Source organism: Dendrobium catenatum, unplaced genomic scaffold, assembly GCF_001605985.2.
Source record: "Dendrobium catenatum unplaced genomic scaffold, ASM160598v2 fragScaff_scaffold_34, whole genome shotgun sequence".
Lineage (NCBI taxonomy): Eukaryota > Viridiplantae > Streptophyta > Magnoliopsida > Asparagales > Orchidaceae > Dendrobium > Dendrobium catenatum.
This window is the reverse complement of record NW_021318496.1, coordinates 1,650-17,913: the sequence shown is the minus strand read 5'-3', so window position 1 is coordinate 17,913 and position 16,264 is coordinate 1,650. Positions and strand designations below refer to the sequence as shown.

Sequence of the window (16,264 nt, the reverse complement as noted above, 5' to 3'; positions counted from 1 at the left end):
TTTTTTAATATAAAAACTTTTTAAATTAAATTTTTTATATTAAAAAGTTGATTTAGAAAGCAATAAAAAAGTGTACGTATCCAAATTACAAATGAACAAATTAGCAGTTACTGACGAGCATATAACCCAATATTCATTTAGGCTTCGTTTAAGGCGGCTTTCTTAATGATTTCTAAATCATCTTTTTAGTTTAAAAATTTTTTAGTTTATGATTTATTTACTAACAAAGAAAGAATCCTTCTATTCATAAATTAAAACAGAGCTAACATTTTTTTGTCTTCTTTTCCATGGCAAATTCAGCGTACTGTACCAAAGCCACCCATAAATTATCCTATTGTCAACTTTTGATCATGATAAATATCAGAGTTATTAAATATATTTTTATTTAGTTTAATACATTAAAAAATCAATTAAAATTTATATCATATTTATCACAAAATAAATATAATAATATTAATATCATTATAAAAAAGTTGAAGAGATTTGTTGCCCTATCATTAGATTATTTCTCCAACATTATAAATTTGAATGATATATGTGCATATTCGAATGTGTCAATGGCCCCTAACTCAATATGTTATTGGGGCAAGGAAGTTAAAATTGCACTTGTCGAAGATCAAGGATCACTTATTGCATGATAGGATTATACTCACCACTCCTTAATTAACATGTCTATAGTCTTCACTCGTCATTCTACATGACTATGGCCACCACCAGTGGCGGCACTGTTCACCGCCGTTCATGCTATTTGCCCTGCTTTCTTTCGTTCGTTGCTCCGCAAAGCCCCGCTATTGTGCCTACTGTTTGAAGTTCGTCGAACTTCGAAGGTCCAAGTTCGAATCGAAAACCCAAATCTGCATCTTCTTCTTACTTTATCTTCTTCCAAGTATTCCTTCAAATGAATCCTTTTTCAATTTTTTTCTTCTTTCTGTTCTTCTTACTGCTGATTAAGATATAGTTCTATTGATCTCTATTTTTTTCAACAAAAAAATAGTTACCTTGATCTCTATTTTTTCTCGTATATATAGCAATTTTTTCTACATTTGTGTTTGGCCTCTATTTACTGAAAGTGGATCGCATAAACTTTCACTTGCTTCTTGATGAAAGCATGGAGAAGGAGAAGAGAGAGAGTGAATGGAAGAAGTTAAAAGGCTTCTCTCCCATTTGATTAAGCTTTTCGCTATTTTGTTTTGTTGTTTGGAAGATGTCATAAAAGAAATTGTGGAGGAGAAAAGATTTTTTTTTTTTGACATTCACACATCGCATATATAAGACTCGAACCTAAAAACCTCTTAGTTGATAGTCTAAACTCCCAACCAACACACTAAGGTGAGCTGTATATATATATATATATAGGGTATAATAAATGGACCATTATTTAAAGAGGAAATAACAAATAGAATATAATATTAACAATCTCCTAGCTCTCGACTTTGACTTTTAATTTGGAGCTATGATGTAAATGATAGAGATAAAATTTGAAAATAATTGTTAAACATCACTTATGCAGTAAAATGGGTGATAATTGACTCAATGATTGTTTGATGTCATGTATTAAGAAATAAATATTTGACGTGATTTCAAATGAAGTTGTAATACAAATTATCAGAAAATATAAAATAGAATATAAAACTTATAATTTTTTTGCTTAACATTTATAATGTAACATCATACTTTTTTTTACTATAAGACTTATACAAATGAATATGCCCTTAATAGTTTTTTTTATAGCTCTTAGTACACTTAGAATATCTCTCTTTCTCACTCTATCAATTTTTCTCTTTTTCTCAATCTTATAAGTCTTAGTTTTAATTTGGGATAAATTTTTTGCTGCTTTATAAAACAAATTTCTTATACAAAATTTTAAATTTTAAAAAAATTTATACTAAAAAAACTGGTTATTAAAAAAAAATAAAGCTGTCCAAAAACAATTTTAAAGATAAAATTTAGATTTTATCCCAAATAAATTTGGATTCAATAATATATATTACTATTTGTATCATATTTAAGTTAGATTTCTACAGCAAAGAAAAATAGTGTTACATCAATAGAACCCCTTATGATTTTTTTTTTTTCAGCATCCGGTGATTCAACCTTCCAATAAATAATACAGCAAATAAGCTTATCAATGCGATTGTTCCTTTGTGAAAAAAATAAAATATTAAGAATTCATCTTAATTTTTAAGAACTAAACCACCATACACCTCTCTAAACAGATCTTTCATCTATATTTAATGTTCTATATTATATTTGTATATGTCACAGAATTACAATATATTGAAAATTGAGTCTATATCATATTTTTTAAATATGTTACATATACTTTTTAAATATAATATATGTTAATAATAAGCAACTTAAACGCTTAAGAGGCATTTTTATTAGGGAAATTTACATACATACCACTTTATTTCATGTTATTTACAAATCTAATACTCAAAATATTAATATTATATGTCTACCACTCATATAAAATTTTAATATCAAATATATCACTCTTATAATTCATTTCTACTATTCATACAAGCCTACAAACTTTAATATTTCATTCCGTGTACCCATATTTGTTCTATGGGTGGTAGTCATGTAATATTAATGTTTTGAATTTTAGATATGTAAATAGCATGAAATAAAGTGGTATGTATGTAAAACCCCCTATTAAAATAAAATGGTCCCAAACAATGTCTAAGATTTCGTTTAAGACAATTTTCTTACTTCCTCTTTGAGCAATTTTTTAATAAGAAAAAATTTTATTTTGCACTCAAAAATTATTTTAAGAAGCGATAATAAACCCATCACAACCGAAACCTAAATTAAATAAAACAATTTTATATCGAATTTGTTTAAGATTAGGAATTGGACAAACTAATATTTACTATATAAATATATTAAAATATTGCTAATTAAGTGATTTAACACATTATATGAATTATGAAATCTCTCTTGTTTTTCTTAATTTTTTATGTTAACACCTCAAATTTGTTGTAAGACTATTTGAGTATATAGATTTTTTTTGTTTTTTTTTTTTTTTTGATAGGGGTGATGATGAAAATCCTTTGTGCAGTGAATTTTGCAATCAGGTGGTTTAATCCATAAAGTCGGTACAAAATAATTTCGGTAAAATTACGATCAGGATATCATGTTCTTATCCACATTTTTTTTTTAAATATTAAAGAGTGGGATTATTTCGTACGGCGTTTTCGAACTTAAAAAATTATTTTGTGTAGGAAAAATATAAGCACTCGGAGCAAGAAACAAAGAGAATTAAAAAGAAAAGATTCGGTCGCCATCAAAACGCCGGCGACGGAGATCACCTGCGGCGAAAACTAACCTTGTGCTTTGCGGGGGAGGACGAAGACTGCGAGAGCGCGACAAGCGGCGGAATAGCTCCTTCTCTCACAAGCAGCCCTCGGTTGAGCTCAGAATCTCTGCAGAGCTGGAGCAGCGTAATCACAGCAAACTCTTTCCAGATCGCAGGCCCGACTTCCATAGCCTCCACAAGAGCCGGAATCCCACCTTCTTCCACAATCGCTTCTCTCCCCTCCTCTATCTCCGACAATCTGCTCAAAACCACCATCGCCTTCTCCGCCGTACCACGCATACCCTCCGCCACCAATGCGACAAGCGGCGTCACCGCCCCCGCGCTCACCGCACGCTCCTTGTTCTGCCGTGCACCGCATAGTTTGTAAAGCGTCGTTAGGGCATCCTTCTTACCCCTGATCGATCCGTTCACCAGAAGTGAAACCAGCGGGGGGATCGCGCCGCATACCCCGATCGTGATTTGGGTTTCCTCGATCATCGATAGATTCAACAGTGCGCATGCCGCGTTCTGCTTCGAGGTCACCGTACCGGTGCGTAGTGCATAGACCAGAGGTTTGATGGCTCCGGCGACGATGATGGGGTTTTTGTTGGATTCTTCCAAAGAGAGGTTAAGGAGTGATGTGACGGCGTTCTCCTGCACGATAGAGTCGGCGCTGCAGAGAAGAGGGATTAGGGTTTGGATCGCGCCGGATGTGCCGATTAGCTCGCGGAAGTCTGATCGGTGCTTGGCCAGAAGCCGGAGCTTACTTGCTGCTCCTCGTTTCTCCTCCGGCGAAGCAGAAGACGTCCCTAGGGTCTCCACGCAGGATCTCACCACCGGTTTTACGAATTCCAGCGACCCACTCTCGAGGATTTTGGTTGAGATGGAGGCAAGGAACCCTACACCCAAACCGTTCGCTCCCTTTTCATCACAATCCGCATATAAGACATCGCCATCGAAAAATGACGCTACCCGCTGAAGCTCGACGGAGATGTCCGAATTAAAGCTGGATATATCGGACAAATCCCCTGAAAGTTCAAGCAGATCGGTTGAAAAATCCGGCGAGTTAGATTTCTCCGCGGTGGACATATATTCAGCGGCGATATCCTGTAGCCTGAAATCGACCACTGAATCCGTCAATTTCTCACACACCCCTTCAGAAAGTTGGCCGATCGGAGTTTGATCAAGTGAGCAATCGATGCCGTTTTGAAAGTGATTCAATCTAATCAACCGCTTGCAATGGACATGCGACCTCTGAATGCTCGTTGAGGAGGAATAACGGAAAGGAGAAGCCGTAATTTGAGAATCAAGCAATGAGACCATCATTCTCCACAAGAAGCTCGAAGATCAACGAAGACGGATGGAATTGGGGGTTTTCAACTGGCTTCTAACGGAAATCTGAAGAAAATCTCGAGAACTGCAGCTTAATGGTGTCAACAGATAGCCGCCAACCATCTTCGAGAAGTTCTTGCAATTGACACATGGAGGGAAGGAAATGATGAGGGAAGCCTCGTGTTCTTCCATGACGACAAGGGTCGGGCGGCGCGTGTTGACTGGCCGCCTGCGACTTATTTTAGGTAGGAATTAGGAAATGGTCCTTAGAAATATTATTTGAGGGTAGTAGATTTTAAAAAATAAAAATAAATGGCCAAAATTTTAAAAGATGCATGTTTCAAAATTTAATTAAGTACAAAAAAAATATTATTAAAATTTTTTAAAATGAATAAATTCGTTAAATTATTTAGCTCTATCTAAATACACCAAAATGATTCGAAAGTTCATAATATGCCAAATCATTTGGCGTATTTACCTAGTGAGAGAAAAAATAATTGAGGGAGGGGAGGAGGGCGCCACGACACATGGAAAGAGAGAGAGAGGGGGAGAAAGGTGATCGAGGAGAGAAAGAGGGTGATTAATATAACTTAATATAATTAAAATTTATAAGTTATAATTTTAATTTAATTACGTTATAATTTTAATAATTTTATCTAAATTGAAATGATGAATAAATTGAAAAAAGATCAATGACACTTTGGCAGTGGTTCTGATGGACGAACGATATTGATTCCATATTTTATAGAGTATTTGAGTGTTTTAATGATGTCAAAATTCAATGATCTTGGGCTTTTCGGATTCTTCTCATTGACACGTCACATTTGGAGATAATTTGATAAAAAAATTTATGGTTTGAACATTTTGAACGTGCTTGAGGTCCTCGATGTGGACCATTTCGACTTGAATTGAGCTGAATTTAGTGTTGTTGAGTTCATCTTTTCGAGACATTCAGTTCGGCTATAAATTTGCTAAAATTTGAGTTTAGAGTTTGAATGATCCCTAATTTAATTTAAAAAATTTCTAATTTTAATATACTTTGAGATTCGTGCCTCGTCAAAATAAATTATTGATGATATATAAATTATATTTTGAATTGTAATATTCTATGTATATTGTGATCATCAACTAAGTTAGGTTTAATAGTCAACCTAACATTCTGAATTTAAATTAGACTTCTAATTAAAGACTAAAAGTTTTAAGAATGCTAAGCTCAAGCTGGAATTACTATTTTAATCAAATGTTTGACATTTGGCACTCAAATTAAAAGTCAAATAAAAATAAAAATGTTAATTGAAATCAATATGCAGTCAATCTTATTAGTTTATATTAAAAAAAAAAAGGAAATTTACATACATACCACTTTATAACATCCTATTTACATATCTAACACCTAAAACTTTAATATTACATGAATACCACCCTATATTATTTTAATATCAAATATACCACTTACATTTCTTTCCTACCACTCATATATTTCATTTCTACCACTCACATTTGGTATGAAAATGAACTATGGGTGGCATGTATGTAATATTAAAATTTTAGATGTTAAATATGTAAATAGCATAGTATTAAGTGGTATGTATGTAAATCTCCATAAAAAATGATTCATTCAACTCAAATATTTTTTTCGTAAACATATTTTCTATAGTTTTTGTGTATTAAATTATTATTAACTATAGTAAAAAAAGAATTTACTTTATACATTCTAATGGGGAAAAATTGTTCAGAAAATCTTGATCTAATTTTCATTAAAATATGATGAAAAAACTCACTCACAATATTTCTATACAATTAAATTATATATAATTTTAATTTACAGAAATTATAAAATAAAAAAATGTTTATTATGAAATATATTATAAAATAGCAAAATATTAATACAAGCTAAGTGAAGTAGTCAAACACTCAAACTCTTTTTCTCATGAGAAACAAATTAGTTTATTACTTAAAATAGGCATAAATATAAAATATTTATTGTTGATATATATATGGACTGTCAAAACCGGGTTACGAGTCAGGTTCAGGTCCAAACTGGAACTGACATGACACAAGTTGACCCGACCCATTTTTTTCCAAACGGATCACTTTCTCGAACCCGAACTCAATCAGCTTCTGACCCGGGTTAACCCGACACGACCCATCAACCCTTCTCTTCTGTACTTCCGATTAAAAAAAATCGGAGGTCGGGACGGCGACAATGGCAGGGACTAGCGGCACTCGACAAGATGACACAGATGAAAACAACTACAGCGGCTGTGGCAACCGACACACGTCAAACGCGGTTACTCAACAAGCCGACAGCTAGCAGCATGGACGGGACGTCGACAACACGGATAGGACGACACTGGTCAGCACGGACGTGACTCGCGCGATTTTCCCGGGTTAAACCTGGTTGAGTTCAGGTTTTCGGGTCACACACAAACCCAACCTGTTTAAAATAAGTCGAATCCGGGAACTCAAACCAAACCCGTTTACAAAACATGTTGACGCTAATCCAAAATTTTCGAGTCGAATTTTCAGGTAGTGTCAAATGTTGACACCCCTAAATATATATAAAAGAGAGAGATTAATGGCTAAAATATCTTATTTAGACTTCTTTTGAGAAAACTTTTTAATTGCTTTATAAAGCATTTTTTAGTACAAATTTTTTGTAAAAAAAAAAGGATTTAGAAAGTAATAAAAAATTTGTCGCAAAGCCTAGAAGAAACAAACAAATGGCTGCTTTAACTAAATTAATTGATAATTAACATTTTTATTATAATTACAACATTCAGTACAGAAAAAAAAAGGAACAAAGGCAAACTGAGCTGAACCAATTTATCTTAAATTAAATGTATTTTTATTAGGATTAGCGGTATAATAACATTTGCTATATACTTAATAACAACAAATTACAGTTTAATTACTTAAGCCTTAAGAATTAATAAAATCCAACACTAATTAAACATAATGGGAGACCAACTCGAATTTTTCTGCTTTCAATCCCTAATTTTAAATTCTTACATTTTTTTCATGATTATACATTTGCGTTGAATAATTGATTAATATTTTGTGAAGATATTTAAATAAAATATTTTAGTTAGAATATCCGGTCAAAATTTTAGTTATGTTGAATTTAAGAGTTTTTCAATTTATTTTTAAGATTATATATAATATATATTTTAAAATTCACTTGTTAAGGTAAGAATCTTAATGCATTTTTTCGAATGAAAGCTATCGATAATTAAATTTAGGACTATCCAAATTTTAATTTTGAAAAATCATAATCAAAATAAATGTATTGATTAGATGAAATCCAACGACATAAAAAATAAACATATTTCAGTTCAAATGATTCCAAATCAAACATTTGAAGTGTTATTGTAAATTTTGAGACACTAATTTAAAGAAATGGACATTGACTTGAAACTAATTAGAGCTTAGAGATCTATAAAATTCTAGAGCTCTATGTAATGTTTGATGTCGACAATCATAGATAGCAACAATCAACATTTAATTATCATTGTCCGCCCGCCATTGTTTGATTGCCAACGCTCGACCACCCTTGCTCAACTGTCATCATCTTTTCACCCTAGTTCAACCATCTTTGTTAAAATGCGGTCCAAATGACATTATCTGACCACTTTCACAGCCTCCACTGTTTCTCTAGCAAGTTTTATTACAACTATAAGAGACTAAACTTGAGCTCACTAGTTTGTAATAGTTTCTTCTATAATCAAGAGAAAGAGCAAATCTTCATCATTTTATTTATATAATATATCATTTCAGCTGAAAAAGATCCCGTAATTTTTTGTCAACTCTGATTTTTCAAGTGAAAACTCTAATACATATTGTCATCTTTTCTTTTATGTTTTATTTGTGTGCATGCAATATCTCAACACAAAATTATGACATCATTGTAAATTTTCTAAATTTTGTGTCATGGAATATTCGCGGAGGTAAAGAAATATAAAGTTTAGCAACATAACTTTGTGCGAAGATCCAACATTCATACAAAGGCTATATGTAGTAAATACACATTATATATAGCTCATTACATCGTAGTTATTCTTAAAAGAGTGTTGACATGTTTGTTTGGTCAATAAGACTATATTTGGGTGGCTAAGATCGAAAAGACCGTAGTTGGCGAGCAATAATGATTTGAGTGGACCATAGTCAGTGGTCAACGGTGGTTCAAAGGTCTATAGTCTACTGGCGATAGTGCTTAGAGTGGGACGTAGTCGGTGTGTGACGATGATCGGACTGGATCGTAGTCGGCAGACGATAGTGGTCAAAGTGGACCGTTGTCAATGGGAGACTGTGGTCAAAGTGGATTGTAGTCGACAAGCGACTGTGGTGAGAAAGACCATTGTCAGGAAATGATGATCAGAGGGATATAATCGAGCGATAATCAGTGGCTGATCGGAAGTCCGATGAAGGTTAGTGGTTTGACGAAAGTTCGGCGATGGTCGGTGGCTGGGAGGTGATCGAGGAGGAGTCTGGTGGCAAGAGAGCTCCCTGATTTTTCTTCATCTCTTCTTTTCTTTCTCTTGCTTCCTCTCCACACTTCAATATAGAATGCAAGGTAAATTTATAGTTTTCTAGGAGTGCCATGGCTAGTAAATAAGGAGAAGATCAAGACCCTTGATCTTCTTCCTATTTACTGGCCATGCCACTCCAAAAAAACTATAAATATACCATTCATTCTTCATTGAGAGGGAGTAAAAGGGAGGAAGCTAGGAAGAGAGAAAATGAAGAGAAATCAAAGTTCTCTTTCCACTATACTCCTTCTCGACCACCACCAGACCACTAATCATCGATAGACTTCTACCTGGCCATCGACCGTGGTCGAACTTCTACTCAACCACTAACTGACACTAGATTTACACCTGGCCATCAACCGTCGTTAGACTTCTAACTTTCTCCTGGCCACCAATTTTTGCAGGAATTATGCTCGACCATCGATTGTCGTCAGATTTCCTCTTGACCACCGTCATTCGACAACGATCCTTCTTCCCACCATGGCCCAACTATGGTCCTTCCGGTCTTTATCGCTCATCGACTATGATCCTTCCAACCACCGTCATTCAACTACGGTCCTTCTGACCACCGTCACCCGATTATGGTCTCTATGACCTCCATTGCCCAATTACGATCCTTATGACCACCTTCACTCGACTATTGTCTTTCTAACATCCGTCGCCCCACATACTAGGTCTCTAACTTTTGTCTCCCACCGACTAAAGTCACGTCGACTACCATCTCCAGACTATGGTCTCCCTGACTGTCATCACCCGACTACAGTCTTTCTGACCTCCGTCGCCTGCCATCTACAATCTTTCTAACCTCCGTCGCCTGCCAACTACAGTCTTTGTTACCCCCGTTTCTTGACTATGATCCTTCTAACCACCATCGCCCAACTGTAATCCTTTTGACCTACATCGCTCACCGACTATGATCCTGCTGACCAAATGAACATATCAACATTGATTCTTCCAACTCCCATCATTAATGCACTCTATATGATGTATATTTGCTACATCGAGCCAAGACCTTCCCCCCAAGGAAGGGCCTAATTTGTAATCAAATGTGAATACTAGTGGATTCATTTAAAATGGGCAAGTCCATGTGATTTTTTCCTCTTTTTTAGAGGTTTCCACGCAAAAACTCTGGTTTCTCTAATGAATGCTACACCTAGATCTTTCATTTGTTTTATGCTGGATCTTCATACGAATCTAAGACATTGAACTTTATGATTTTCTACCGTTACAAAATTTCTTGGATGCTATAGGCTTTATTGGCGATAAAACATGTTGACGTTGTTGGAGATGCACGTGATGAAGACAATTTGCGCAAACGTTGTTGTCGATATCTTACGTCGACTTTATAGGTGACGACATACATTAATTTGATTGACAATGGTGAGCATCATAATTGGTCAGCGTCATTGGTGTCGACATTATTGGCGTCAAATTTTGTGGATGTCGATATTGGTGTTGATGGTTTGCATCGACTTGATAGACAATGACATGTATTGATATTGTAGTGATAGTGAGTGTCGAATTCAACGGATGTTAGCTTTAGTCACGATGATATGCATCAATCTCACATGCAATGGCATAAACAATAATTGATGGTGATGGTGGTCAGGATGCCAATTTCATAATATGGTGGTCGAGAGGTTGTAGAAGATGACACTGATCAAATGATTGTGTTTTAGCTTTGGTATTGACGATGATTGTCAAAAGATTGTAATCAATTTAAAGTGATCGGCGACAACAGTTCACCGATGTTGGTCATGTGGCAATGATGCAACGATGATAATTGAGTGGTAGTTGTCCAACATTGAAGCTTAGTGGATAAATTTTTAATTTGAATATGCTTTGAAATCCATATTAACTATGCAACTTCACGTTGATGTGTCAATATTATTTTAATTGAAAATTTGAACACCATATTAACTATTGTACTTGAGGACATTTGTGCAAATTGGTTGAATGTTGTCTTAAAACCTCGCTGAAGTTCGAAGCGAGTTGGAGACGGGAGACGGGCGGACTTCTGCTCGAAGTCCGTGCCGATGGATCTCTGGCAGGTGAAAGGCGAGGCCGAAGAAGCTGCGGTAAGCCTAGAAGGGAAGAAGGCGATCCTGGTTCCATACATGAGGGAGCACGTTCCGAAGTATCACGAGTGGATGAAGGACCCGGCACTGCTCCTTGCCACTGGATCTGAGCCCCTCACGCTAGATCAGGAGTACGAGATGCATCTTTCATGGACCAAGGATCCCAACAGTATACCTCTTTTATCCTTTTCACGTTCCTTCCCTCCCTAATCCCTATCTTCAACCCTCTCTTTCAAATGAGAAGGATTGCTGATTTTGATGCAGAGCATACGTTTATAGTGCTGGACAAGGAGTTGATTAAGGGAGGCTTCCTCAATGGAGAGCCCCATATTGAAGGTTTGTTGTTTTCTAGATTGGAAGTTTCTATATAACATGCAATGCAAAAAATCATGTTTTAGGCATGCAATATTTGTAGAATACAAACTATCAAACCAAAATAACTATTGATTGCCTTGGATGAAATATGGAAAATGATAGAAATCAATTTAGACAAAACATTTGCTGGTCTCCTGCTAGAAATTAACAATCAAACATGTCACACATGATGAAAATTCGAGCAATCAATAGATATCCATATTATCAAGGGCGGAACCCCTTTGGGGGAGGGGGGGGCCCTCGAAATTTTTAATTTTTTTATTATTATACTCTTATTTAGGTGATTTGCCCCCCCTAAAAATATTAAAATACTATGGTTTTTAGGCAATTGCCCCTAATATAATTAAATATATTGTGTAGATGTGTTATTGTTAGGGAATGATGAACCAAATACAAAGAGAAATCGTAAATTAGATCGAACCCCGTCAGGGGGTGCTGCCCCCGTTGACCCCTGACATATATGCGAACAGTTACTTATAAGTTTGCCCCCCTCCCCTCTTAAAATTATGACTGGTTCCGCCCCTGCATATTATAGCATATATGACTAAACATAATCTTTTTTTATTTCAAGAATGAAAAAGCATTGAAGAAGAAGAGATAGGGTAAGAAAAATAAATGAAGGGAAATAATATAAATAAAAAAGCTAGCTTAGGGCTTTACGAGGAGATAATATGAATTAAATATTACACTTGACTAAGGATCAAATTCATGGAATGAAAGAGAAAGTCCTCACATTCGTTGTAATAGTTTCATTCATGCCATCAGGTATCTCATATGACTGAGAATTCCATATCCATGGATAGAAAGAATACCGAACTACTAACATGCTACTAATAATTTGCTAACAAACTTTTAACAAACTAATAATAAAATCCTAATAATAGTTAGAGTAGATTTAAAACTGAATATATAGAGTGTAATTTTAGTAATAATAAATCTAGTGGGAGGATTGTGACTTTGGGTGATCAAGTCATTAATAAGAGCACACGTATTAGATATCTTGGGTCTATTTTTTAGAGTGATGGTGAAACAGATGGGGATATCATTAGTAGAATTCAAGTTGGATTGTTGAAGTGGAGGAATGCATCGGGCTTGTTGTGTGATAGAAAAGTCCCTCTCAAACTTAAGTAAAAATTCTATAAGATGGTTGTGAGACCTGCAATCTTTATGGTGCAAAATGTTCGCCATTAAAAGAGAAGCATGATAATAAGTTAAGTGTTGCAGAGATGAGAATGCTCAGTTGGATGAGTGGTTTTACTCTTAAAAACATGATACGATATGAGCATATACATGACAAGGTTGGAGGAGCTCCAGTGGTAAATAAGATTAGAGCGAGTCGTCTTAGATGGTTTGGTCACATAAAACGGAAGCCTTCTGATGACCCAGTTAAGATAGTAGATGTATTAGATTTGACTTCCGTTAAGAAATGTAGATATAGACCTAAAAAGATTTGGTTAGAAAATATTAGAAATGACATTTCTTTAGTAGATTTAGATGAGAATTTGACCCTTAACATGACACAATGGAGAAAAAAGGATTCATGTTGCTGACCCCTCATAGTGGGATCAAGGCTTGTTGTTGTTGTATAAGATTTTTTAAAAAATCTATACATACTTTTTTCATATTTTGTATAGAATTAAGTAATAAAATTCACAATATTTTCTTCATATTTCTATTTTTTTTACATCTTATTCCTCTTTTCTTATATTATTTTGTGCACTAAGCTCAGCTTGTTTTTAATGCAAATGAGTTTCTTAGTTTCATTTGAAACTCCTCTCTACAGCAGGTATGTTTTTCCCCTTTTATTGTTGTTTTGATGACTTCTGGATTCTACAAATGGTTTCCTTTTGTGAGACCTTAATTAGTTGAATGGCTTTTCCTAAGTCATCTTAATAATTTAGTACATGAGCTGATAATAGCTTTAAACGTGTTTGAGTGGATGATATGCATGTCAGATTTTTGGTGCTGGAGTATCGAGCCTATGAATAAATTTAATGCTTATTCTGTGAGGTTAAATAGCTGCTTTGGAGACACTAACTTAAAACTGTTCTGAACATAGTTTTGGTGCTGAAACTGTCGTTGGGCATTTCATATCTGGATAAACTGTGGCTAGAGAGGATTGCAGATAATATTGCCTTGCTTTACAGAACATGTCGGAAGAGCTGAGCTTTACAGACCTTTGGTAGAAGTATTAAGCCTCATATTCACGGCAATAAGAGATTAGACATTCAGTTTTTGTTCATGTAATTTATGATCTCTAAAAGAATTCATGACAATAGTATCAGACATCCCAAACAGAATTAAAGTTTTTTGGATTCACATTGATTGGGTTTTAAAATAGAAATGTTCATATCATTTTTTTAATATTACTTTGTTAGACTGAGATTTGTAGGTTATCTAACTTTGCATCATATGGTGCTAGCTATGGTTGGTGATGTCAATATGTACATGAATGACCTAGATGATCTGCAGCTAGCGGAAATTGAAATCATGATTGCTGAACCAAAATGGTATCACTTTTATTTTATTCAATTTCATTCTTTCAAGGATCTTCTTATGCAGTTTTATCATTGCCTGCCTTCTGAGCTCATAATTTTAATTTTGTTGTTTTTCTAAATAGTTAGTTAACACTGTTTGGTCATGCTTTCTTATGCCATATTTGCTGGGATCTTTTGTATTTTATTTTGCTTTGCCATCTAGCAAAGGATTAGATTGTTTGGTGAACTGCAAATTAAGGTTCTTGTCTAAAGCATGGGTTGGTATCGTTTTTGGTGCACATAGAGTACTCCCCATTGATTGGTTTAGCGATCTATCATGCATAATGTCCACCTAGCTCATGCAAGAATCATATCGACAGTACCTTGCTAGTTTTAAGTCAATTGTGAGATCAAGTCGTGGGGCGGGTATTATCACACATTATTTTATGATATGTTGCGTCATCTTGTAACCCCATATTGGAGTGTCACTTGTTTCATCTCATTCATCATTATTTATAGTTACACATGTAGTCAGAGGGACAAAGAGATCATAGAGGCTTTTCGAGAAAGTTGATCCAACTAGCATTCATGGAAATTTCACCTATGTAAAATTTGTGATTGAGACATTATTTCGCGAAATGGACGATCCGAGCATGTCTGGATCATTTGGACGATTCAAATAAGCTTGTCCTTGCTTGAATCATGTGCGTTTGATGAGCGCCGTGCACAAGAAACTTTCACTCATGTAAAAATTTGTAATATGTACATTATTTCCCGAAATGGATTGTGAGAGTGCATTTGTATTGTCAAGATGGTTTGAGCAAGCTTATTCGCGCTTGAATTGGACGTCATTGGACAAGCAACGAGCTTCCATGCATAAAACTTTTCACCCGCGGAAAAATCTGTTATTGAAATATTATTTTGCGAAATGGTTGCACGAGTGCATTCAGACCTTCAAAATGGTTTGAGCAAGCCCATTTGCGCTTAAATTGGGCATCAAATTTTCATGCATAAAAATCTTCATGTATATAAAAATTTGTGATCCAAAATTTATTTCATGAAAGACAATATCTTTCTTTCAAGACTCAGCCACCTTATTCGAGCAAGTACGGACTTGTTCGAACAATTTAGGAGATTTAGTTGTACTCGCATAGCCTATTCTGCAAAATATTATCTCAATGACAAATTTTGTTTGAATGAAAATTCCATGCATGAAAGTTTCTTGTCAAATGAAGCTTGATTTAAGCTTGTTTGAATAATCTAGACGATCCATATGTTCTTACTTCTTAGATAGTCCATTTTCCAAATAATATTTCGATTACAAATTTTTTACTAGGTGAAATTTTCATGCATTAATGTTTGTGTGCTCAACATCCATGCAAAATCTCTTTGATATCAGATTTGCGCTACTGCATGCATGACTATATATGATGACTAATACGATGTGGCGTGCAAAACTATGATATGGGTTATGACATGATGCAATATATCATAAAATAATATGCAATAACATGTGACACGTGACTCATTCACAATTCACTAAGAATTAGCCAGGGACCGTCGAGGTGATGTTTGCATTAGCTTGGAGGACATCATGTTGGACCCCAATCATAGGGGAATATTCTATGTGCATAAAACATGATGCCAACAAACAAACCTGTGGGTGTATTTATATTTTATAGAATATGCCACATGTGTTGGTCAAATGTAAACAAATGATTTTAATTTATGTGAGCTTTGTCTCCCTTTCTAGGAAAGACAATTCTATTCCCTCGCTAAGAGGATGATTCATAGTTTCGACTTTGAAAGACACCTCAAGATTCAAAGAAGTCAAATCACATGGTAGAGGATAAATTGTTGTTGCTAAAAGGTTAACCTTTCATAAGATGTGAAACGTACAAGCATGGATGATTAAATTAAGGAAGTTTGCACGCTTAAATTTTAGAACACAATAATTATAAGCTTTCTCTTGATGATAAACGACAAAATAAAAATGATAAGGTGATAAAATAGCTTAGGTCTAAACACATGCGAGAGGTTGAGATCTTTAAATAGTCAACTAAGTCTTACTTTACATACATGAGTGGTTTCAACGGAAATTCCAATGCTAACAATAAGATTAGTATTATAAAGGACCTCTCTCACAACTCATTCAAATACTAGGTTTAGCGG

The 16,264-nt window shown here is 34.8% G+C and overlaps 3 protein-coding genes across 3 annotated transcripts in view; 2 read left to right on the top strand and 1 right to left on the bottom strand.

Moving 5' to 3' along the window:
• The window catches only part of LOC110099639 (zinc finger MYM-type protein 1-like), a 6,125-nt gene extending 3,082 nt beyond the window's left edge, over positions 1-3,043 (top strand). The window contains exon 2 of the mRNA XM_020826840.2: positions 3,038-3,043. Within this exon, the coding sequence (XP_020682499.2) occupies positions 3,038-3,043 (6 nt within the window). The remainder of the gene's footprint in view (positions 1-3,037) is intronic.
• Positions 2,944-4,798, bottom strand: LOC110099635 (U-box domain-containing protein 4). Its single transcript, XM_020826838.2, has one exon. It carries the CDS (start codon positions 4,625-4,627, stop codon positions 3,311-3,313), a length of 1,317 nt encoding a protein of 438 aa, XP_020682497.2. The 5' UTR covers positions 4,628-4,798; the 3' UTR covers positions 2,944-3,310.
• A 6,294-nt stretch (positions 4,799-11,092) lies between these two features.
• Positions 11,093-14,125, top strand: LOC110099640 (N-acetyltransferase 9-like protein; the record flags this gene model as incomplete). Its single annotated transcript, XM_020826841.2, has 3 exons — positions 11,093-11,409; positions 11,505-11,576; positions 14,038-14,125. Coding segments are annotated over exons 1-3 (371 nt in total), but the record flags the coding sequence as incomplete, so codon positions are not given.
• Positions 14,126-16,264: the final 2,139 nt, after the last annotated feature.

What these genes read in the sequence shown, in the direction of transcription:
- LOC110099635 (XM_020826838.2), bottom strand. Translation starts at nt 4,627, where the DNA reads ATGATGGTCTCATTGCTTGATTCTCAAATTACGGCTTCTCCTTTCCGT.